A 24,959-nucleotide genomic window follows, 5' to 3' on the forward strand; every position below is an offset into this window, starting at 1 on the left:
TCTTACTTGTTTTAATATAAAATAAGCACTATTTTAATAATAGCTCCATCTAAATATCAAATTTTAGTTCTAATTCAAACTTAACCGTTCTAAGTGTTAAAGAAGTAAATTTTTTTTGGTTAAAAATTATGTAAAAGTTTGTTTTTTTAAGAGCATAATTTCTAAATTTTAAGAGCATATTTTAAAGTTTTTACTGCTCATTTAAAGCGCCTAAAACGCTTTTTTTAGAGCATATTTCCGGTTTCCCTGGTTATAATCCTTTACTTTTTCAAAATGAATTAAGCCTGATTTTCCCGAAATTGACACATTGTTGGTCTCACTATCGTATACGTCGTTGGGATGTCTTTGAAACTCTTTTCGTATGATATCTGAATTGTTTATGTGCATGACTTAGTATTCGAGATATAGGTAAGTCATAGCTTTTTGCATACGTGAATTATTTATTGGATTAGATTTTTCTAAAAACCGAAAAATTTCACAAAAACTAGGTATTTTTATTTTTCCGATTTTTTTGACGATTTCAAAAATATTTTGCCGATTTTGACGATCTGTTAGTCCAATTTTGACGATTTTATTCCAAAATTATCTGGCAACAGTGGGTGTATAAGAAAGCTCTAAAGTTGCAACTCAATGCCAATATAAATAGAAATCCCTCGAAGAAAATGAGAATTTTTCATAAACTATATTTTAAGCATAGTTCTAAAGTTTTCTATTAGTAGATACTAAGATAAAGGAATTTCCTTTTGGATATTTGTAAAATTTACTTACAAACAGTTTGTTAAAACAAGCCCGACCATATAATACCCTACACTAAGTAAATGTGCAAAAACATTTTTCTTTTAAAATATCAATAATTTTAATTTTCGGAAGTGGGCCTTATATGGGAGCTATGATCAATTATGGACTGATCACCATGAAATTAGGTCGTGTGATTTATGTCTATTATTTATGTTGAATTTTGTGTGTATACAAACTTTTTTAAGAGATTTATGCACGTTAAAGTGATTTTCGGAAACGGGTCTATATGGGAGCTATGACCGAACATAACAAAATTTGGTGACATTAATTTCGTATATATAAAACATATTTGGAGCGAAATTTGTGTAAATATTTATATAAATTAAACATTTATGACAGACAAAGTCAAATTTCGGGAGGACATTTGTATCGACTAAGAAAGTGATTATAAGTCGATCGGTATACTTTAAGGTGGGTGTTAGACTAATATTTTTGGGCGTTACAAACATCTGCACAAACACATAATACCCTCTCCACTATGGTGGTGTAGGGTATAATTAATATACATATGTAGCGTCCTTTGTTTATAAATAATATATTAAATCTTCAAAAATTCATAATATGTTAAATCTTAATCTCAAATCCTAAAATCATACAGCACAATTAGAGATGCCAAACGGGGAATCCCGTTCCCGAAAATTCCGGAGTTTTCGGGATTTTCGTACCCGTAGCCCGGGATTTTTTAATTTTAAATCCCGGGATTTTCCAAATCCCGTTTATCATAAATAAATAAGGGTAATTGTCATTTTTGTGTGACTTTTTTATGCATTTTGACATTCTACATGCCCGAATATCGAAAAGTGATGTTCAGCAAAGTTGTTGAGTTCAACTCCTGCTACAACATAGTTAATAAAGGAAAGCGGTATTTTTGGTTTTCCTAGAGTGGAACTCTGAAAAATCAATTCTTCACATTTTTTTGTAAGTTATCTAACAAAACTCAATTAAAATCCTCTTCAAACGAAATTGATTTTATCTCAGATGAGGAGCTCGAACAAAATGAAAATATTTCGATTGCTAAAAGGCTAAAAGATATTATTAATAAATGTAAAAAACCCAAATAACAATAACGAAACCAAGTTATAATGAAGATTTGCAACTTGTAAAAGAAATAGCTCACTTTATTTCGAAACCATAGATGCAATAGTTTGCTTTTTAGTGTCTAATAAAAATTAATTGCTAAATGAAAAATTTACTTTCAATTGTAAAGACATAATTATGTACGTTTCTTTCTTAAAATTTTCGGGATTTTAGATTTCCCGAAAATCCCGAAACCCCGGGTCGGGATTTCGGGATTCTTTACCAAATCCCGATCCCCGGGATTTTCAAAAATCAGTCCCGATTAGCATCTCTAAGCACAATACACAAGTATTTATCGATTTCAATCATGAAGACCTTGCCTTGTAAATTATTTAAAATTTACAATATTAATTATTTTGTTCTTCTTAGATAATAAAAAAATGTACTTAGTTTTATTTTACTATATACATAATTGAAAAGAAATATTTTTATTACTAAAACATACTACAAACATAAATGTATCATTATGGTCGAGCAATAAAATTTATGAATCAAACACCCTCAATCCGTAAATGGAGATCTAAATTCATAAAATCCTACACTTAAAATTTAAAAGATTTTCTTTATACTTTTGTTTAACAAGAATTTTGTTTTATTAAAAAATTATGTTAAAATTTATGTATTTATATATTTACTATAGGAAAATGTTAATCCCAGTGTGAATAATAGATACATTTTAAATGATTCAGAAAAGTTAATATAAAGACGGACAATTTGCTACTTAATTAAAATCATCAAAAAATGTATACGTACATATGTATTGTATATTTTTGTTTATTTTTATATATAGCTACATACAATATTTATATATTTATTTATAAATCAAAAGGTGTACCATAAATTAATAATAAAAACAAAATGATAGAAATAAAATTATGTATTTATATTTGTAAAGACAAATACTCGTCGAACGGTTCACCATTTGAGCATATTAATTAATCAGCAAACTACCATTAAATTTTCAGATAAATAATAGATTTAGCTGTTTGCTGTTTTTAAATCATAAACACACGAAAATTCTTTTATTTTCTTTTTAATAAGAAATGAGAATAAAATAATTATTAAATAAATGCATAATCAGAGTAAAGATTTCAGATATTTAGTCAGCAGGTTTCGGAAAATCCAAAAAATATATGTACATATACTTTAACTGTTTGAGTAAAGTTTAATTTTTCAACTGATATGGATCGTCAAGCAAAATTCTAGTAGTAGCCACCGAAGAATAATTTCGGTTGAAGCAATGGTAACAAAAGTGTAATGTTTAAAAATTTAATTTATGATTAATGATAATTTGCAGTAATTATTAAGATAAATGGGCAATATTGTTCTATTATTTCACCTAGGCCCCCTGGTATACTGTATGCGCAGTCATAAATATGTTGATTATGCTGTAATCCTGATAAAATTTTGCATACATTAGTTCTAAGTATTCTGAAAAATACTGTAAAGTCATCAGAAAATGACTTGAACTTTCATAATTGTTTTATAATAACGCATGTAAAGAGCAAAAAAAGGCTTCACTAACCACTATACAGATTTGATGCATCATGGTTACCTAAGTACAAAAATGGTTAAATTTTTGAATTCTATGAATAGATTTTTTTAAAAAAAATTTTTTTTCTAAAATTGTGAATTTTTAAATGTTTCCGTCCGATTAGTCCGATTTAAAATTTATATAACCTTTAATCTGTTTAAATATTGCGTTTAAATCTGCTCAGTAGTTTCGGAGTTATAAGAACAAATTTAAGCAAAAACAAATAAGAAAGTATGGTCGGTCAAGCCCGACCGACTTACACTAAGTAAAAGAGCAAAAACCATTTTCTTTTAAAATTTCAATAATTTATATTTTTGAGTGATTTTCGGAAGTGGGCCTTATATGGGGGCTATGACCAATTATGGACCGATCACCATGAAATTAGGTCGTGTGATTTATGTTTATATTTAAGTTAACTATGTTGAAATTTGTGTGTATACCAACATTTTTAAGCGATTTATGCACGTTAAAGTGATTTTCGGAAGCGGGTCTATATGGGGGCTATGACGGATCGTAACAAAATTTGGTGACATGAATTTTGTGTACATAAAACTTATTTGGAGATGAATTTGTGTAGATACCTACATGATTTAACCATTTATGACCGATAAAGTCCAATTTCGGGAGGACATTTGTAAGGGGCCTAGGTGAAATAATGAACCGATTTCAGCCAGTTTCAATAGGCTTGGTCCTTGAGACGAAAAAATAATATATACCAAATTTCATCAAAATATCTTCAAAATTGCGACCTGTACTCTGCGCAGAAGGTTTACATGGACAGCCAGCCATCCAGCCAGCCGACTAGACGGGCGGACATCGGTATACTTTAAGGTGGGTGTTAGACTAATTTTTGGGCGTTATAAACATCTCCACAAACGCACACTATGGTGGTGTAGGGTATAAATATATTTAAATATCACATTTTTTTGTTTTAAAAAAATCATGAAAAATCGAAGACGGCAGAAATTGTTTAGATTTGTTGCTATATCGCAAAGCCACATGTAATAGGAACAAAATGAGATATCGATCATAATAATCAATGAATTATTTTCGAATTTATTCATAATTAAGAGAACCAACTAGGAGGTGCCATTTCCAAATAAATTATGTTTACGCAATATGATAGCCAAGTTCAAAGATAAAAACATACATTTTTTAAAATTTTACGGCAATTCTTTAAAAGATAAGGTCATGTTATATTCATGATAATTAGTCATCAACAAGATCTCTTAAATGCTATTGTCAAAATTGTATTTGAATATCTGTTAAAAACTGAAAAATTTAAAAAATCACTGAACTTTGGTTTCACTTGCACCACATAATTGTCCACCAAGAAATAAACCCATAATTATTTATAGCTATACAAATTTTCAAAATCTGTAAAGTAGAAACTGTTAGTGCAGATATCAAATCAAAGAATAAACTCTTGTAAGTTTGAAAGCATATTTTTAAATGTTCAACTTTAAGAGGTAAATGAGATGGTCTATGGTCGAATCCACAGCATACCTTCTCTTTTATCTTGAAGCACAATCGATTCAGTTTTGTCTCTTATGAGTCAACGCCTAGAATTATAGATTGCCAATTCTATATATTACATTTTTAACTGAAGAACTAATGTCTACGTTAATTTCTATAATTTTACAGATGCGCTGTCTAACTCAACATATAAGTAGTTCAATAGTGAAAATGTTTACTTTTTTTTTGAATATGGACGAAAAAATTTAATAAAAAAAATCTTATAGACATAAACCTTTAAACCAGGGTAAACACTAACGGTTATAAGATAAACTATTGTGTAGACTCTGTGGTCTTTTCTGAGGAAATCGGGATAAGGTTGTCGTAATATATTTCAGATGAAGATTACAAATAAACTGTTAAGTTATGACAAATTTAATACATGACAAAGTTAATGTTGGAGGTATAAACGGTCATAAACATCCTTTCAATTGAATGCATGAATATGTTACTGATCTAAATAGTGTATTGGGAAGTCCGGTTATCGTTGATCAAATCTAAGTTGGAGAACAACTCGTGCGACATCGTCATTATCTTATAAAGACGATGAGGACGATTTTTGTTGTTTGGCTTTCTGGTGGAGGACCCAATAAAACTCAATTGAGCAAATTCTGGTGGTGGTGATAAAATCGGGAGGACGACCATGCAAAAGTCATTTCTTAAGAGTAACCTGATGGAGCACCATTGTTTAAAAACTGGAAATCAAAACCTCATAGTACCTCCTTGTTATATGAAGTTATAAGTCGAGATAGGCTAACTGTGGACTATCCTGGCATATAGCTTTAAAAGCTTGCCAATTCATTTTAAAGTAAAAAAAAGTAATTCCAAAATATGGCAAAATTTGCAATTTTGTCTTGTTTATATAGATATTAACCACTTTGTGTTCAAATTCTTAGCCACTCAGCAAATCTGCACCCTGTCTATAAAATATGATGAGTGCGAAAATACAAGAATTTTATTATTGTGGGAGCGTAAAATAATTTCATTAAAAATTTTTGTTTTTATTTATATTTTTTTTTCATATTTTTTTTTTGGTTTTTGTGAAAAATACATATGTAGAATGTACGAAAATGAAAAATGTATACTGTAAACAAGAAAATAACAACAAATAAATACAAGATTTTTGAAAACTTCTCAGACAACGAGAAAAGCGTATAATAAAATAAAAAAGAACACATCTGAACACATGCTGATGAATGATACTTATGTTGCTTTCTGATACAAAATGCTCATAACAGTTGGCCAAAATGGCTGAGAACGAACGGACGGTTAATTTTCGGATAAAATAAATAATAATTTCTTAAAAGATAAAAAACGCACTCAAACGATAAATTAAGAAAACAATAACAAGTTGAAAAAAATTTAAAAAAAAACAAAAGTAATAAAAAACACAAAATTGTTTATAAATGTCACACATATGTTGAAGACTAACAAAAATAAACAACAGCAACAACAACAAAAATTGAAGAAAAACGAAGCCAAATCACACAACATATAAAAATAAATAAATATAATTAAGATTTCAAAAAACAACAACAACCGAGCACAATTAAAAACTAAAAAAAATATCGAAAAAACACATATGTACGAGTATATTCTAAAAGAAAGTGAAAATACTTAAGAGCAAAAAAAAAAGGCATTTAAAAAGTGTGTTTGATGTGCTAATTGTATTTAAAAGTTTGGAAAACAAACAAAAAAAACACGACACTTTAAGATAATTCTGCCAATAAAATGAGATAATTTCAAAGTGTTAAATGATAAATTGAGAAAATGTGTGTTTGAATTGTCTACAAATTAAAATTGTTTTGAAGTGAATGAAACCATTACATTTTCTTTTTTTTTTTTTAAAAAAAACTATTGTTTCTAAACGCATACTTCGCTTGCCTCTTGAACGTCATTATCTTTGTGAATTCTATAAATATTTAAACGAACAAAAAAAATTTAACTATAAAAATAAACTACTAACGGCTCATTGAAATTTTAAATAAATAAAAAAATAAAATAAGAAAATTATTTTTCGTTTGCTAGTTGGCCTTTAGCCAGCGGCTAAATGTTGATCTTCATAAACAAAACGAACATTTTTGAATTGTACTCGTATATAGAAATATAGAATACTATAGTTCTCTCATACTACATTAAGCAATTTGATGTCCCCTTATTCCCGTTTCATGTGGTTTTCTTTGAATTTATTTGGGTGACATTAAAAGTCATAATTTTTTGCGGAACATATACATAAATTGAGTTCAAATTGGATGACATCGGCTACAAAATTGTTTGACAACAGGTGGATTATAGTATATGGTAAATGTTTTTATAAATAATACACCATTCTAATTGTATTTGAAAACTGTCAGCTTTTTTTTTGGATTATAAACATTATTGGTCAAAAAATTCGTGTTATAAGTTTTTTTCAATTCCAAAGAAAGTAAAGATTTTAGAAAAAATAAGTAAATCTAAATTAAAACAAGTAGGAAAGTATGGTCAGTCCGATCATATATTACCCTACACTAAGTAAATGAGCAAAAACATTTTTCTTTTAAAATTTCAATAATTTATTTTCGTAAATGATATTCGAAAGTGGACCTTATTTGGGAACTATGACTAATTATGGGCCAATCGCCATGAGTTAAGGTCGCGCGATTTATGTCTATATGAAAGTTATTTCTATTGAATTTTATGTGTATCAACATTTTAAGAGATGTTTCGTGTTCGATTTTAACTAAAACCGTGGTTTTTCAAGGCCTAAAACCGAAAACAACAATTATTCTTCGGTTTTTACTTTTAAACTATTTTCAGTAGAAAATTTAAAAATTTAGAAATTTCCTTAAAAACAAGTCGATGTAAAAATATTTTACTTTAAGTTTTTATAACAAAGTCTTAGTTATTTTCAAAAATACAATAAAAATATGGACTACTAGTTGACCCGGTTCGCTTCCCCATATTCAAAAAGTACAAAAAAATTTCCCGAGAATTCCCGGGAATATTTTTTTGTAAATTTTTGGGAAATGTTTGTCGGGAATTTTCGGGAATTTCTTTATAAGTTACAATATTCAGATTCGTTGCAATGACCAAATTTGTTGCTAATTGAATTATTGATATTATTATTCAATTATATCCAAAGATTTTTTCGATTATAGCAACAGATAGTCAGTTGGCAATGAAGTATTACGGTTTAAATAACCAAATTTTGTTCACTCAGCTCAAGTCATTCGGTTATTAAGAACGAATCAAATTAAATTTTATGTTCTTAATGGAATTATTAAGGTATCTAACATTACTTTTAATATACATTAACTTCTACGGATATTCATATTTAGAGAAAATGATATATTTGTAATTATTCGTTGCAAAAATGTCCCTGCTTTTGGACGAAACCTACTGCTTGCAAACGATTTGAAATTACTGCTTGAGTAGCTTCCAATGATTTTGTTGTTGTGTTTTACAACATTCATTATGGAGTAGTGCCTCCAATTTTTGGTCTTCAAACTTTTTTGGCTGGCCTGGTCGATCTTTGTCTTCTGTGTCGTTGGTACAAAATTCGACATTTTCGAAGCAAAAAAACTTTGTTGTCTATACTATAATGTTCAATAACTAAGTTAGAATATATGATAGATATGTTCCCTTTAAAATGACATACAAGTTATGAAATACAAAAACCGCGTTCAAAAGATACGCCACCTATAGTTCAGTCTTTGTATAATATGTTTTGACCGTTACAGTATAAGTTTACAGTAAGTGCTGAAGTTTATAACATGGCAAACAATTACTTGTTAAATGTCCTGGATTTATCCAAAATCTTCAAACTCTTAAAGATTTCCAAAGCTTTAATTTATTGACCATTTTAAATGCTGGTTGCGCTATAATTTCAGTTACATAATTCTAAATAAAACCATTTTTTAACACAATTTATTAAATTTGATTGTATGCTCATATCTCAGCCGTTTATACACCGATTTTGTTGGTGTATCGTATACATTCGATATTTTTATTTAAATCTTACTATCACATTAAAGTTCTTCCATTAGCTCCAGAACGAGGCCTATTGAAAATCCCCATAAATATATGCAGATATCTTACTACAAATTGTTATAAGTATCCTAAATAAAGGCATTGATTAGTTAAATAGAAATCAAACTTCGAAATTTTGTAAATATTTATCAACAATTAGCTATAGCTTTCATATGAGGTTCACTTCTAAAATATATATTTAATGTACATTATGTTGTATTTCTACATTTCCGAGGATTGTTATGATCAGACCATATAAGATATTCCCAAAAATTTAAAAGGTCTGAAATAGAATTATAAGTGTCGAAATCAAATTCAACACAACTAAGGTTTATCATAATACATATTATTTACATTATTACTGAAAAAATAATATGTCCTATAGTGAACTACGGTCATAATTCAAATTTTCTCTCGAAAATACTTTGATATTCATAAAGTCAGAAATTTATAAAAAAATATTTTTGATTTTTTCAAAAATCTCGTTGGTAAACTATCACAGTGGGAAAAAAATTTCCTCCTGTTAAATTCCTACTTGATAATTGAAACAAATTTTTAATCGAATCCCTTTTTTCTTAACAAATTATCATTTTATGTTTGTAAATTCCTATCACAAATACAATTAGAAATGGTGTTAATATTTTTTATTGTTACTTATTTCAAAACTGAATCATATTTTTGTTTCTAGCTTTTCAAATATTTAAAAAAAAACATTTAAAGAGATTACACGAAAGAAACACAAAGCACTCTAAGAGAGACACAAACTGTCACATAACACAAGAGCGGAAAAAGTTGAGTTTCGAAAATAGAATCGCACAAGTGTTTCCTTATGTGATTTACATACAACAACATTTCAACAATGTCAGATTTGTTTATGGATATGCATCGCCGTCGTCGACGTTGGCATACCCATCAAACCACACCACCAACGTCCACATCGGCAACTACAACAACCTCAGAATCGCCAAGTTCAACACAAGATACAAACGATCACAACACATTTAGTCATCATAATTATTCGACTAGAAATGGTGCAGATGCAGCAACTAATGCCAATTATAATTATAATATTCGCATAGAAGGTAAAGAGGAAAAACATGACAACAATGATAATGATAACGATGACGATGACAATAATGATGAATTTGCAAATATATTAAGTTTGAAATTACGAAAACCCAAACATTGGAAATGGGAGCTATCTACCTCAAAATCATGTTCTAACATAGCTTTACCACGTATTTTACTGTACGATCATAAAGGTCAACTTTTAGTAGATGCCCAGGGTGATGATGATGAAAGCGTTTATAAGCAAAAAGATTACGAAAAACCCAAACGTGATAAATCTAAAAAGCGTTCACATCACTCAAAACAGGAGCAATCCCAATATCAACAACGTTCTGCCACCACAAATCTAACGCATTCCATACGTAAAGCTTTGGAAAAGGAATTTAATGGTTTACAAATCCAAGAAGCTACCCCTTCTCCTGAACCCTATTCGCACATGTCCAATCATTCATCACATCGCAGCCGCAAAGCAATTGACTTTAATACCACTGATTTGCCGGACTATGGTCTCTCTAGGAGATCATCGTCTTTAAGAGGCGTACGCTTCAATGTAGAAGACGACGAAGATCCAGACTATTATGAATCACAAATACCCGAATTTTTACCTACCCCACCATCGACCACAACACCTACATCTTCGTCTTCGGGTCCTCGAGAGAAACGCAAATATCGTCGTTCTCAAAGTTCCGGCAGATCATCAGCGCACTCGGGCTCCATACTCGAACGATTCAGTTATCAAAAAGGACGCTTTTCTTCACCCGAATACGCCGAAGAGAAAGAAGTTATACATGGTCCACGTTACTTTTTGCGTACTAGCAAAGCTGGCACTTTGGTAGTACAGGAAGATAGTTTCAGTCAACATCCGCGAAGAAGAAGGCGAACATTGAAAAATCGATCAACCGAGTCGCTCCAAAGTATGCAGAAATCATCACTCTCTTCCACCCCTCCTGCACAACAGCAGTCTGCTTGCAATAGCCCAACTCCAGGCGAGTTAAATTGTAATAGAAAACAGCAACCCATACGTCGTCATTTGACTGATGGAAATATTTTATTAAATAAACAATTATCCACATCTGAGGAAGATGTTGCAGTTGCGGCTGGCCAAAAACAACTAATGGATAATGTTAATTCAAGACATTTACGTAAATATGTACAGGCACGTAATCAAGCAAAAGGTGGGTATTTAATATTTTAACGATACATTGTATTGTAGTCGTATGTAAACATTTATATATTAGAGTACACCAATGCCTTTTTATACAATTATTTATGAGTTTTTGTTTGATATTAGTAGCATTGCGGTAGTAGCAGTTTTCGCAGTCACAGCCACTTTTTAATCATCTGCAACTGACAGAAATTCAACAACTAAAACCCCCCCATCCCCCCCAAAAAAAAAACTAAATACTGCTTACGGAATTACTTTAACGCCACTTCTAAAGTACTACTTTAAAACACGCCAGTAAATGTGATCACGACCTAAACTTTTAAAGAATTTCCGATTTTTTTAGAAAATGTATGCTTTTCGCGAGTTTCATTCTCATCTATCTTTGAACTTGGCTATCATATTGCGGTCATTAATAACACCTCCGAGCAGGAGTGCAAAAGTTTTTGTGCATTTTTTTAAAATTTTTAAGAAATTTTGTCGTGATATGAGAATATTGTAAAATACCTGCAAGAAATCGTGGCGACGCGTCGTGACAATAATCTGAGGATCTTTTCATTCATGTCCAGTACAGTCTTTTAAATATTTTAATGGATTTTTTTTATCAACCAAAATATTATTTTATAACCTCAAAATGTATCCTTAAGTATTTCGAATTTAGCATTAAATACAGAATTCTGCATAAAAATAACATTTGCCAAATACAACAAATACAAATCGGTGAAGCATTATTATTATACCCTCCACCAACAAAAGTAGTGAAGTTTGCCATTCCGTGTGTAACATTGACAAATATTCATCTAAGACCCAACAATGTATATATTTTCTTGATTCTTATGAAATTGATTGAGGTATGTTCAGGATTTCAAACAAAATGTTTGCTATAGCCCTAAGCAGACCGTTCTCAACGCCCAGTTGAGGTCTCTGCACCCGAAACAATTGAAAAAATCACGATATGGTGTTGACCGATCGGAGATTAAAAGTGCGAGAGATTGTGGATGCCATAGACGTCTCACATGGCTCAGTGGTTTCAATTTTGTTTCAATACCAAGTGATGGGGTATGAGAAAGCTTTCCGAAAGATGGCTGGAGCGTTTGCTCACAATTCATGGCATTTTGCCATAAATTAGGATACGAAAAGCTCCCTCTTCCGCCCTTTTCACCGGATTTAGCACCGAATGATTATTTTTTGTCTCTCACAGCAAAAATACCTATTTTGAAGACTCCAAAATCTTATTTTTTGGAAGGAATAAACAAATTGGAGAAACGTTGGACAAAGTCAACCATTTGGAGGGGAAATAAAGTAAAATTTATTTTAATTTTTTTCTTTTTTATATAACAACTTTTAGGTTTGGAGAGGGGGGTTTTTGGATGATTTCCTCTACCCGTGGATCCGCACCTAGAGAAATGGCATAGAGATCAAAAGAGACTATGTTGAAAAATAAAATGAATTCTTATCCAAAAACCTTCATTCAAAAAGGAACGGATTTTTTCACCCACCGTGAAAAAGTTATGAGGCTGAAATTCGGCATGCATAATATCCACATTAAACTAAAACAAATATGTATTGAAACAAAATAATACACAGATCACTATTTTGTATCCAAAAATAATACTACTGGATCATGGACCATAATTGGCCACAGCTCCAATATAAGCCCACTTCCGATAATCACTACAATACCCTTAAAACTCTTGTAAATAAAATTTATTAAGATGAAATTCAGCCAAAATAGGCCTCAGAACATAGAAATCTTGTTATAACATTTTATTACAATCTGCCCATAATAAATTAGAGTTTCGTGTTCGGTTTTAATCGAAACCGCGATTTTGACTTTTAATCTATTTTCAGTAGACAAATTAAAAATTTTGAAATGAGTAACAAACTTTTTTATCCAAGTATTTCCTGACAATTAAAATTCAAATGACTGTTTATTTTTTTAATATAAAAAAGTGGTTTTAATAAAGACTTAGTTATTATCAAATATACAATAAAAGTATGGAGCACTGGCTGACCCGGTGCGCTACGCCACCCCAATTAGAAGAAAGAAATAGTACTAACAAGTCTCCCTTTGTAAATTAATAATAATTTTGGATAATATGTCGCTAATTTCAAGTTTATTGGTTCATTCGAAACGTATTATTAGAATTAAAAAAGTACCATAAAGACCTCATTTTGTCTTCCCACTCAGCATCAGAAATGCATAATTTCATATTTCTGAACCCATTATTATTGCAAATGCAAAAGAAATGTACCACTTAAGTCACCTTTTGCGAATTGTAACTCATTCAGAATCATGTGTGTCTAATTTTCAGGTTTATAATATTCCAAAAGTTATATTCCAATAAAGAAATAGTACTATTGCCAACTATTATGTACACAAGTAAAAATGTGTTCTATCGATTTTAAAAAAAATAATTGGAGGCATTACTCCATGAAGATTGTTGTAAAACTCAACAGGAGCTTGCAAAATCATTGGGAGCTACTCAAGCAGCAAAATCAGGGTTCATCCAAAAGCAATATCAAAATATACAAAATACTATTACATAAGTTCCAATAACAAACATTGAATATGGATATTAAAGTGTTTATACCAATTCAATTTCTATAATTCTCATCATATTTAGGGTAACAACTAGGGTCCCTAATTTCCCAGACTTTTCCTTTCCCGGGAGGAAATTAAAAAATGTTTTCATTACCGGGAATTCCCGGGATTTTTTTAATACCAAATTAAACCAAAAACCTAAAATTGTTTTCGAATAAATTGTCTTACAATTATATAATGTTGGTCCACTTAAAAATTGTTTCTAATTTAATAGTGGCATTTGATTGGTATTGTCATACTCGTAGTTTTAATCAGCAAAAAATCAATAAATTTTTTGTTTAATTAAAAAGTTTAAGAATTTCGACTATGTTAAATCTATAAAACATGGATAGTTAGCTTCGAAAGATAATATTTTCTAATCAGATTGTAGATTAACCAATTTAAATCATTATTGTTATTACTTTCAGTAAATATGAATATATCTAAAAGCTGTAATGTTAGGCACCTTAACAATTCATTTAAGAACAAAAACTTAAAATTTAATTCTTTCTTTTTTTTATTATTTATTTTCAACAATCTAGCCTTATTCGCCATAACCGGTTATAATTTTTTTTTTTTACTTAATTTTGAATTTATATATTTGTATGAATTTTTCTAGTGTAGCTGAGTTGAGAGAAAAAATTTGGTTATTTCAACCGTAATGCATCTTTGCCTACTGAATATCTGTTGCTAGAACCGAAAAAATCTATGGCTATAATAAAATAATTCAATTAGCAACAAATTTGGCCATCAAAACGAATCTGAATATTGTAACTTTTAGAAGAAAAATTATAAAAAAAATTCCCGACAAACATTTCCCGAAAATTTCCAAAAATATATTCCCGGGAAATTTTTCCCGCGTATGTACTCTAGTAACAACATTACTTTTTACCTCTCCATATGAAGTGAGTTGCTATAATACACATACATATGTATATCATATGTATTTATTATATAATCAAGCTGAAACCTCTGAACATATTCTAAGCGACTGCCCACGTAGAACAAAATGTCTCGAAAGGGCCTTTATGGTCCCAGGGATGTAATCGATGTCTCATCAAATAGAATAATTGGCTTCATACGCAGTCTAAATCAGCTATGATGAAACTTTAAGGCTGCACGAAAAATCCAGTGGATCGTAATGCGTGGAGACCTCGCTAATAATACTAATAATATTTAATCTACAATACATTAAATAGGTATTTGAACAATTTCGTTTGGAGAGAAATAATAAGGAGAAACACATTCGTATTGAAATTACGAAAGGTAGAATGAAGTCTTCCATTAGAATCTATATAAGAGTGTTCTGTTTAAATCAGAATTTGTTTACGATTTTGCGTTACAATAAATAATAAGGAATAATTCATATAAACAAATTAATTAGCAAAATAGCACATCTGTGTCAACGTACTTATTAATGACACAAGTGTCTGGATAGGGAGGGAATCACGTATGTAGAATATATAATACATTAAGTATATATACACATAAATACATACATATGTATATGATATTTTAATGTTTTTCTTTTATTTTTTTAACAAAAAGAAATTAGCTTGAAAATTAAGTTGGATGTGGTCCAAATGCTAAATACCAATTTTCATAAAAATTTCTTTCTTTAACAAAATATTTTGATCAATTATTCAAAAACCTGTCACAATCTAAATTTCGATGTGACAATAGAATTTTTTTTAATCCTTAAGCAGAAATTTTTGGGCATAATAATGTAAAAATTGAAATTCTGTATATCTTTTTTTTATTTCAATAGATTTGGATTATTCACCCGATGTTCATCAAAATGGAAAAGTTAGATGAAGATATTGGTAGACGTTTCGGAACGAGTATTGTTCATAGATATATGATGTATATTTAAAGACATGGTTGTGACACATTAAGTAACTCAATGAATTTAATAATGTAAAAATATGTGTAAATAAAATTATAAAATAATTTAAAAATGTATTTCAATTAATTTTTTCATACAATGGGGTTATAATGTATCGCGAATAAGATCAACTTTATTTAAATTACATTTTTTAGTACTAATACAAAACCAATTTGGACATATGGAATCCAATTGTGGGGAACGGCCAGTAATTCCAGTATTGAGCTTATACAGAGGGCCCAATCGAAAATCCTTAGGACCATGACGGGTGCACCATGGTACATAGGAAATGAAAACATGCAAGTGCCACTAGTGAAGGATGAGTTTAATAAAGTCCGCGATAAATATAAACTGAAACTGCAATCCCACCCAAATCCGCTTGCTCGGCTTCTCGCACAGAGCCAAACCAGATCAAGACTTTGTAGAGGAGATCTACCACCCCGCTAAGATGCATCAAGCAATGCTCTCTTTAGAGAGCAATTAGTTTTAATTTTAGTTATAAGATTTATTCACTTATTGTTAGGCCCAATGATATAGGCAGATTCAATAAATAAAAAGTTAAAAAAAAAGTAAAAATATATGACAGTAAGTAAGTATATATTTTCATATATAGACATACTATGTAAATAATTGTTATAATTAAAAATAATTTATAAATTATTTTGTTGCACCTAGAAGTATGCACTAAATTTATTTTATATATCAAACAACAACATCATGTTTAAAGCAAATCAGCGATCTCCATCCCAAAGATCATGATCTTAATTTAAATTATCGCAAAAGTAAATTGTCTAGTTCGTTTTCATTTCTCATATAAAGAATCAATACAATTTACTAAAAATTTCATTCATCTGCTAACAATCAACGAAATGTTTACAAATAATTTTCTAAAACTTACGCTCGTTGTAAGCGTTCTTCTGTATACACTTAACGTTCTGCAACAAGTAGAAAGTGTAAAATTAGATGAAAATACTCATCAATATCCAGTTGTATATCGCCGATTAATAAGACGCAGGCCACCAATGCATCCACATGATAAATATATGGAGGAAATTTTAGAAATCTTTCACACAAAAGAAAAGCCTCCTTCCAATGGTGAGCTAATGACCGATGAAGATGTTGATAAATTTATATACTGTGATTTCAACAGACACTTGGAGGAATGTGAGTAATACATACTGCAAAATTAATGAGATTTATTAAAATTGTTAATAAAACTTGTTTTAGGTAAACAATATTGGGATTCTCAAAAACGTAAAAGACCAATAGCCCCAACAACTTCAAAACCTTTAATTATAACAAGCACTACAGCTAAAACTACAACAACAACTTTTGCTAGTGAACCTGAACCAGAACCAACAGATGTAATTCCTGGAATTCCACCCCTGGACGTCGACGGTGAGTATGTTAATTACGAACTAGAGGAAGATGAACACGAACTAGAGGAAGATGAACATGATGATTATGAGTACGTCGATAAGTAATTGTAGAAAGATCATGAAACAAGATTTATTATTGAAATTTTTATTACATGTAGAAAATTGTAAAATTAAACAAAATAAACCTATCGATTTGAATCAGTTTACCTAATCTCAATTAGAAATAAAATTTAGTAAAATAAAATACCAATAAATTTTAGTGAAATTGTCTTGCTGCTAAATTTTTTAATTTGTTTAATAGTTTCGGAAATAATCAAAAAGTTGTAGCAATAAAAAATTTTATGCAAAATTGTTTAATTTATAAAAAATCGAAAACGACAAAAACATCTTGTTTTTATTGTATGGTCATAAAAACATATATGTAATTCCAATCACCACCGTCGACCTATATGCCCTTAAATGATATTGGGAGTTTCTTCAACTCAGACTTGAATTAAGGCTGTGTCTTATTCAAACAAAAATTGCGAAATGAATTTATTAGTAACACAGTTGCATTTTATGGTACTGAATTTTGTAGAAATACAGAACGTTCGGTATCTACTGTGCTTGTACGGCCACAACGAAACCCAGTAAACAACTTTTTTACCATTGAAATTGATGGTGCCGCGTTCTCTTAGTATTTTTCCGCAAAAAATAATGCTAAATGAGCTGACGAAATTCACTTTTTCCAATATCTCCTCAAGTTCGAATAAGTCTGCTATCAATGGCTGTCATATACAAACCAAACCAGCTTGTTCCAATTTTGGCAGGAGTCAACTGACAGATATCTATTGACACGAGCACTATTGGCCTTTCTCCTACCCTTGAGTAAATAATAATAAATATTTTATATACATTTGTAAGATTAGAAATCATGTTTTTAATTTTTTTTATATCAACAAAAATCGGTTCCAAATTGTCTCTGGTATTCAAATATTACCGCTTGGTTGGGTGGTTCTATTGAGAAATATAAAAATGGAAAACATATATTTTAAAAACATATGATTCAGATAATATAATTCTGCAATTCCAAAAAACAAATGCAAAATCCAAATTTTTTTTTTTTTAATTTCGCTAATAAAGTCCGCATTTGACCTGCTTGAAACTGGTTCGAAATACATCATAGTATTTAAAACTATATTCCGTTTGGTTATTTCACTTTCGAGATTTCGGAACAAAAAGCATTTATTCAGTATAAAATATAATAATATAAAAAAACTTTTTTCTAGAAAAGTTATTGTTTTTCGTAACGATATATTTCCAAATAATATAATTTTTATATAAGAACAGTCAGTATTTTGAAAAGATTAAAATAATATAATATGTATACTAGGGTGGGTTGATTTTTTTCACGAAAAATCGTATAGCAGAAACGCATTCTACGGAAAATTCTAAGAAATTTTCCTCAAGAAACCATAGGTCTAAATTGAAATCCTATCTTGCGCATTTCGTCTTTTATCCAATAATATTTCTGTATACATTTTTCTTTTAATAGGTTTTTTTATTGAATAAAAGACGAAATGCGCAAGATAGGTTTTGATTTTAGACCTATGGTTTCTTGAGGAAAATTTCTTAGAATTTTCCGTAAAATGCGTTTCTGCTATACGATTTTTTACTTTTTGTTCGTCCATACAAATGGACCCAGCCTAAGAGGGTATACAAAAAAAATTTTTTTTTAAAAAACACCAATCCAGTGCAAATTTACTTATTTTTCTTAAAGTGTATATAAAATTATCCACCTTATGGAATTATTAAAACTCGGAAACTCTGAAATATCTCAAAGATTGTGAGAAAAAAGTTGTATACATGTGGAATTGCCATATTTAAATTTAAACAAAAAGGTTGGTGTCTTTAATAAATACCATTTTTATATTGTGAACATCAAGGTTTATGTCTGTGATAGAAAAATTGCGATTGATTCATTTAAACAGGGTGTCGCTTGATTGGGTACTAGGGTATTCAATTAATCGGGTTTCTGGTTTAATCGGTTAATCGAGCAAATAATTAATCGAGGTTTAAATTTATTCGGTTAATAATCGGTTAATTTAAAATTATTCGATTAACCGAATAATTTCTATTTTCATTTTAAATTGAAAATACAACAACGAATTTTGTGTACAAAAACATAAAAAACGGCAAATAAGGTATTTGAGATCATTTTTTAAACATATCGCCTATTTCCTGCAACAACGTCATAACTCAAAATCCGTGTTTTTTGAACTGAGTAATACAAAATATGCGCTGTTTTATAATCTTTCGTATAGTTTTATCAGTTTTCAAAAAAATCAATTATTTTTTGTGTGAGAGTGTATATTTCACAATTAAAAATTTGGGTTAAATACAGATTAGAAAGATATTAACATCTACTATGTATATTTCTGAAATCGCATGATTTGTTGAAAATTTATTTAAGAAATAGTAAAAAGTCATAAAACATTCAAAGACGTTTTTCTCGAAACGACTTTTTTGAATTATGACGTTGTTGCAGCAATTGATTGATGTGTGAGTTTTTTAGGGTTTTAGTGAGATCTTCTGAAATAAACTTTTATAAAAAGAATATAATTTAAATGATTTTTGCTTTAGATTTAATAAAACTTTTCTTGGAAAAAACTCTCTCGCTGATTGTATATGTTTCAGAAATCAAAAGCATGATAAAGAATATTCCTTTTGGGATTGTTTTAGATTTTGATTAATTTAATAGTTTCGTTTAGTTATGATAAAAGACTCATTTCAAAAAATGTAAATACAAACAAAGTTTAAAGACATGTAAATTAAATACGTATGTCAGTTGTTATACATACTCACTAATCATGTTTATTGGATGTTCAAAAAATGTCTAATTTTAATTTGAAATTTGTATTTGAATTTTAAAGTGCAAAAAAAAGGAATTTCGGTTAATCGGTTAATCGACACAAATTAATCGGTTTATTTGTTATTTGAAAATCGGCAATTTTAAATTATTCGAACAGTTAACCGTCCAAAATTAATCGGTTAACCGATTAACGGTTAATCGATTGAATACTCTATTGGGTACTGACATTTAATTATCTACTTAAAAACTTAGTGAGTGTCATACTAAAATGTTTTTGAAATTCATTGAGAAATGTATTTGGTCTGAGCAACTGGGTCTTCAGACCATCACAAGGAACCTGTACCAAACGCAACTGATTCATTTGTAGCGAGCCAGACATGAAACCTTAATATTCCATCATCACAACTCTCGGTCTGTTTCGATCCATGCAGAATACTCTCTCTGCGATACGCTTCACTTTGGAACAGAGTATCCGAAATTGGCTTGAATCGTTCCTGGCCTCAAAAGATTAGCAGTTCTTTTTGCTCGGAATCCTTATGTTTCCAGAAAGATGAAAAAAGGTCATAGCTAACAATGTATTTATTTGTATGTATTTTCATTCATAATCTACGCTCTACCCTCGTACATTGCTCACTCATAACATTTACACCCAAACTAAATGTAGCACCGGCTAATATCTATAAGAAAGTGAGAACTTTTGGCGGAAGCAAATAAAAGTATGCACTTATTTCAGCATGAGATTAAATATGACTCATGTTCGTTCGACTAAATAAGAAATTTTTAAATATAAAAAACGTAACTTTTGTTTAATTCCCTGAATGAAATAAATACAAACTAAACATGTAAGAATGTAGAGTCGGCCAAGCTCGACCATATAATAACCTACAAATACCCTAGCCTATCATTATTCTACTAAAATATTTTTTTTTTTTGTGGATGATTTTCCGAAGTTGGACTTATATAGGAGCTATGACTAATTATGAAATTATATCGTGTGGTTTATGTCTATATGAAACTTATTTCTGTTGAATTGTATTTGGATTCGAATATATGGGAGCTAAAGTCAATTATGGATTGATCAAAACAATAAAATAAAATGTGAAATATCTTTAAAATTGCGTAAAGTGATTCTGAGTCGATCAGAGAAGATGGGTGTTACAAACATCAGAACAAACGCAATATACCCACCGCAATATTGTGATGTAGGGTATAAACATTATACTAATAAAAACAATGTCCGCATGTTCATGTAAGTATTTCTTTGTATCAAAAATCTTTTCCTAAAATAAATGTTTAAATTACAAACAGCGTCACAAATAATACAGTCAGTTAGTTATTTAGTCATTCAGTCAGGCCGTCAATCAATAGGAACATAATAAAACTGTGTGCTGAGAGAAATTTTATGAAATGTTAAAAATAAAATTTTACTCTCACACAGTAAATAAACAAACGATGTATTTGAATACACTCAAAAAACTTAAAAAATATTTGTATGTAGATAAGGAACGAAAATTCGAGCAGTTTATATATTGTGATACAATTTTAAAACTTAAATCTCTCTTCTATATTTCTACTAGATTTGATTTTATGCTATTTATTTAGCAATATTAATTACTTTCTTCGAGTGTAAATAAAACAAACGTACAAATACAAACAATTTACACTTCACAGAAACTGCTCTACATGACGCATGCGAGGAGTAGGAAGGAGAAGATAATTTTCTTGATTGAATTAAAACTTAAGTTGTACTCAACAGCCACTTAAATTCAGATGAACAAAAACACAAATTTTAACAAACAAATTGTATTTGAAGGCGACTAAATAAATAAAGTGTTCTGTTTAAAACTGTCAACATAATACAATCAGTTTTTCGCGATACGCCAACGGAAGCATACAAAAACATATCGACTACATCTGCTGCATTTTAAGTCAAATATAAAATTTGAAGTTAAAAAAAAAACATAAAAACATGAAAAATTTCATAGCTCTAAGTATTTTAATACTTTCACTCTTGATAATTCCCTCAAAAGCTGATCTTTTCGAATGTGATGAAAAAGTTCTACCCTCACTAAGTGAGATACCCGGCATTGGACCCAAAATTGCTAGTGCAGAAGATTCGGGTGAAAAAATTGGCGATTTCTTTAGGAAACTTGGCTGTGAAGTGAAAAAGGGCGCCAAGAAATTTGGTGAAAATTTCAAGCAAAACGCCGAAAAACTAAATGAAAATGTTAAGGAGGGTGTCAAAAAATTCGCCACAAAAGCCAAGGAAGTTGGTTCTGATATCAAAGTAAAATTTCATGATCTGAAGGATCGTCTGCACAAAGACTCTGATGAAGTGGTTGTCACCGATAAGAAATTCTTTTTGGAAAATGTTGAGTTAATAAATCCCGATATATTGAAAGCTGATCAGGAATGTGGTCATGGTCATATATTGGATTCATTGGGCAATTGCAGAAAATTACGGAAGTAGGAGAAACATTGATCTTGTAAGAATGAGAAGTGCAGTTTTATAAGCTGAAAAAAACCTAAAAGTAAACCAAAGTTTCTAATTTACATTAGTTGCTAAGAGAAATGTGTGTGTTTTTATATAGATATATAATATGTAGTTGAAAAATAAAATATTTAGAGTAGAATATACATATGTATGTAAAATTTTAAGAAATATATTCTGAATGTGTCTAAATCTTGTTTTTTATTTGCTAATAAATAATTTATTTTATTAAATCAGAGAAATCATTTATGATTTTTATGTGTAAGGTAAACGAGATAATAGATATACTCTTTTTATTGCATTTTTACTTTAATAAAGGTTAGTTTATTATAAAAAGTAAGAAAAAATTAATCAAAACATGAAAAAACCAGCCCATTCCGGGGTTTTTTGTTGAGTGAAGTGGTTAGTTTACTAACCATTGCATTAAAAAATAGCTCTTTTTGACAAAATTTTCTGACCAAACAACCGAAATATCAAAGTAACACTGGATTCGATGAACAATAAACACTCTGTGCTTTTTTATTGAAAAAAAAACTGAGCACCCTGACGGCAAAGTTTTGCAAAAAATCATAAACGATGACTTCAAAAAATATAATTGTTTAATAAAATATGTTTTAAAGACTATAGAAAATGTGGTTAGTAAACTGACCATAATAAATAAACTTCATTAGTTCCACTACTAGTTCTAGATCGCATGAATAATTTTTGTTTCAAATTGTCATCTTCGTAACAAGTTCGATGAAACTGTTACGAAGCCAGTACCCATTACTTTATATACCCACCATCAAAAAATAAGGGGGTATATATTTGGTATTCCGTTTGTAACAGATCGAAATATTCATCGCCAAAATTATATATATTCTGGGTTCTTATGAAATTCTAAGACGATCTAGCTATGTCGGTCCGTCTATCAGTTGAAAACTCTGTAGGATCCAATGAAAGGAGCTAGCTCGCTGACATTTTTAACAAATACTCTCTGTTGATAAGGTTTGATTGTACTGTTTGAGCAGTCATAAATATGTTCATTATCCGGCAACATTTGTCCCTAATCCCCATACAAGGCCCCCTTCCAAAAATGACTTGAACATTCATTATAATTAATATCGTGATGAAATTGTACATAAACAAGTTTTGTATGAACCTTAATTTTTCTATCAACTTACGAATTCAGTACCCATTAACTGGAATGGTTATAGAACTAGTTCCTTAATCCTTGATATTGTCATAATCGGAAGTAGTTATATTGAAGCGTCAAATAGCTAACACCCTTTCTTAAGAACGGTTCTAACTCTCATTCATCCATCAATGTTAATAGTTCGAAATTTTCATTGAATTGTTATTGGAGGTATGACTTAAAAATGCGTGATTTACAATAGATGGCATATCTTTTGAATGTGGTTTTTGTGTTTAATAAATTATATGTTGTTTTGAACATTATAGTATAAACAACAAAGCCTTTTGTTTTGCTTCGAAAATGCGGGAACAAAGCTCATATGCGGGAAGTTTTGCTTTAATTCTTTAATTTGTCTGCTATGAAGCACACCGATTGTCGACCAAAGCTTATGGTGAATGTGTTCCATCAACGTGCGAGTTATGGTTTGCTCGATTCAGAAGTGGTAAATTTGACACAGAAGACAAAGATCACCCAGGTTAGCCAACAAAGTTTGAAAACCAAGAACTGAAGGCATTACTTAATGAAAATTGAGTAACAAGTGCTTTCAAGATTATTGGGAGCTACTCAAACAGCAATTTTAAAACGCTTGCGAGCAGCATGATTGATCCAAAAGCAGAGATACCTTGAATGACGATGTTATATGTCAAATGATATTCAAACATCGCACGGTGGTCAATTCCGGCCAAATATCCATAACTTCTTTATTTCTTCATAAAAATATTTGAAATTTTGTATTTGTATTAAGAATAATATAACCGATCGATCGATAAATATTTCGATGTTCAAATACATGGTTTGGCCAAAAAAGCATGGACGTTCTAAATGTATTAAAAAAATTGCATGTAAGTGCTGAAATTTAATCCAAAAATAAAGAATAAAATATGTGATCGAAAAAAAAAATTTGTCTTTCAAATTTCGGATTACATTTACGGGGTTTGGTCAAACAATCATGGTCATTTTAAAAGCATTGAAAAAATAGGTTATTCATGTAAATGCCTGAAAATTAGCCCAAAAATGAAGAATAGCATAAGTGATTACCAGGGAAACCAAAATATGCAAATGCATGTTTTTTCTGGTGAGTCTAATGAGCACATGGGTAAGATATTTACACGTTTCAGAACTATTTAAGAATTTTGGCATCGATTTGTTAGTGCATATTTTTGCATATTTTACCCTTAAATACATATTTTTGCATATATTTGTTTTAAGAGCATATTTATGTCATATTTTGCGTTTTTAGAGCATATTTTACTGTTTAATAGCATATTTTGAGTTTATCAAAAACAAATTTTGTCATACTTATTTTTCGCTGTTGTGTTACAGGCTTTTACTTCCTTTCTTTAAAATTCAAAATTGAAAAATAGATGGCTTTTCACCAAAAAAAAAATTTAAAAAACAGAAATTTTTTTTTTAAAATTTAAAATAACAATTCT

The 24,959-nt window shown here is 29.8% G+C and overlaps 3 protein-coding genes across 4 annotated transcripts; all 3 read left to right on the forward strand.

Annotated features, from left to right (window-relative positions):
• Positions 1-6,045: 6,045 nt before the first annotated feature.
• Positions 6,046-15,704, forward strand: LOC135958868 (probable WRKY transcription factor protein 1). 2 transcript variants are annotated; one of them, XM_065509801.1, is made up of 3 exons: positions 6,046-7,225; positions 9,621-11,175; positions 15,515-15,704. In XM_065509801.1, exons 2-3 carry the CDS (start codon positions 9,792-9,794, stop codon positions 15,559-15,561), a joined length of 1,431 nt encoding a protein of 476 aa, XP_065365873.1. In that variant the 5' UTR covers positions 6,046-7,225; positions 9,621-9,791; the 3' UTR covers positions 15,562-15,704. The 2 variants fall into 2 exon arrangements, with proteins under 2 accessions (XP_065365873.1, XP_065365874.1); XM_065509802.1 differs by having other exon boundaries at positions 6,046-7,208.
• A 784-nt stretch (positions 15,705-16,488) lies between these two features.
• Positions 16,489-17,394, forward strand: LOC135957489 (uncharacterized). The gene is made up of 2 exons (XM_065508238.1): positions 16,489-16,795; positions 16,859-17,394. Exons 1-2 carry the CDS (start codon positions 16,501-16,503, stop codon positions 17,113-17,115), a joined length of 552 nt encoding a protein of 183 aa, XP_065364310.1. The 5' UTR covers positions 16,489-16,500; the 3' UTR covers positions 17,116-17,394.
• A 4,390-nt stretch (positions 17,395-21,784) lies between these two features.
• On the forward strand, positions 21,785-22,544 carry LOC135957110 (uncharacterized). Its single transcript, XM_065507785.1, has one exon. It carries the CDS (start codon positions 21,831-21,833, stop codon positions 22,329-22,331), a length of 501 nt encoding a protein of 166 aa, XP_065363857.1. The 5' UTR covers positions 21,785-21,830; the 3' UTR covers positions 22,332-22,544.
• Positions 22,545-24,959: the final 2,415 nt, after the last annotated feature.

Source organism: Calliphora vicina, chromosome 4 (assembly GCF_958450345.1).
Source record: "Calliphora vicina chromosome 4, idCalVici1.1, whole genome shotgun sequence".
NCBI classification, from domain to species: domain Eukaryota; kingdom Metazoa; phylum Arthropoda; class Insecta; order Diptera; family Calliphoridae; genus Calliphora; species Calliphora vicina.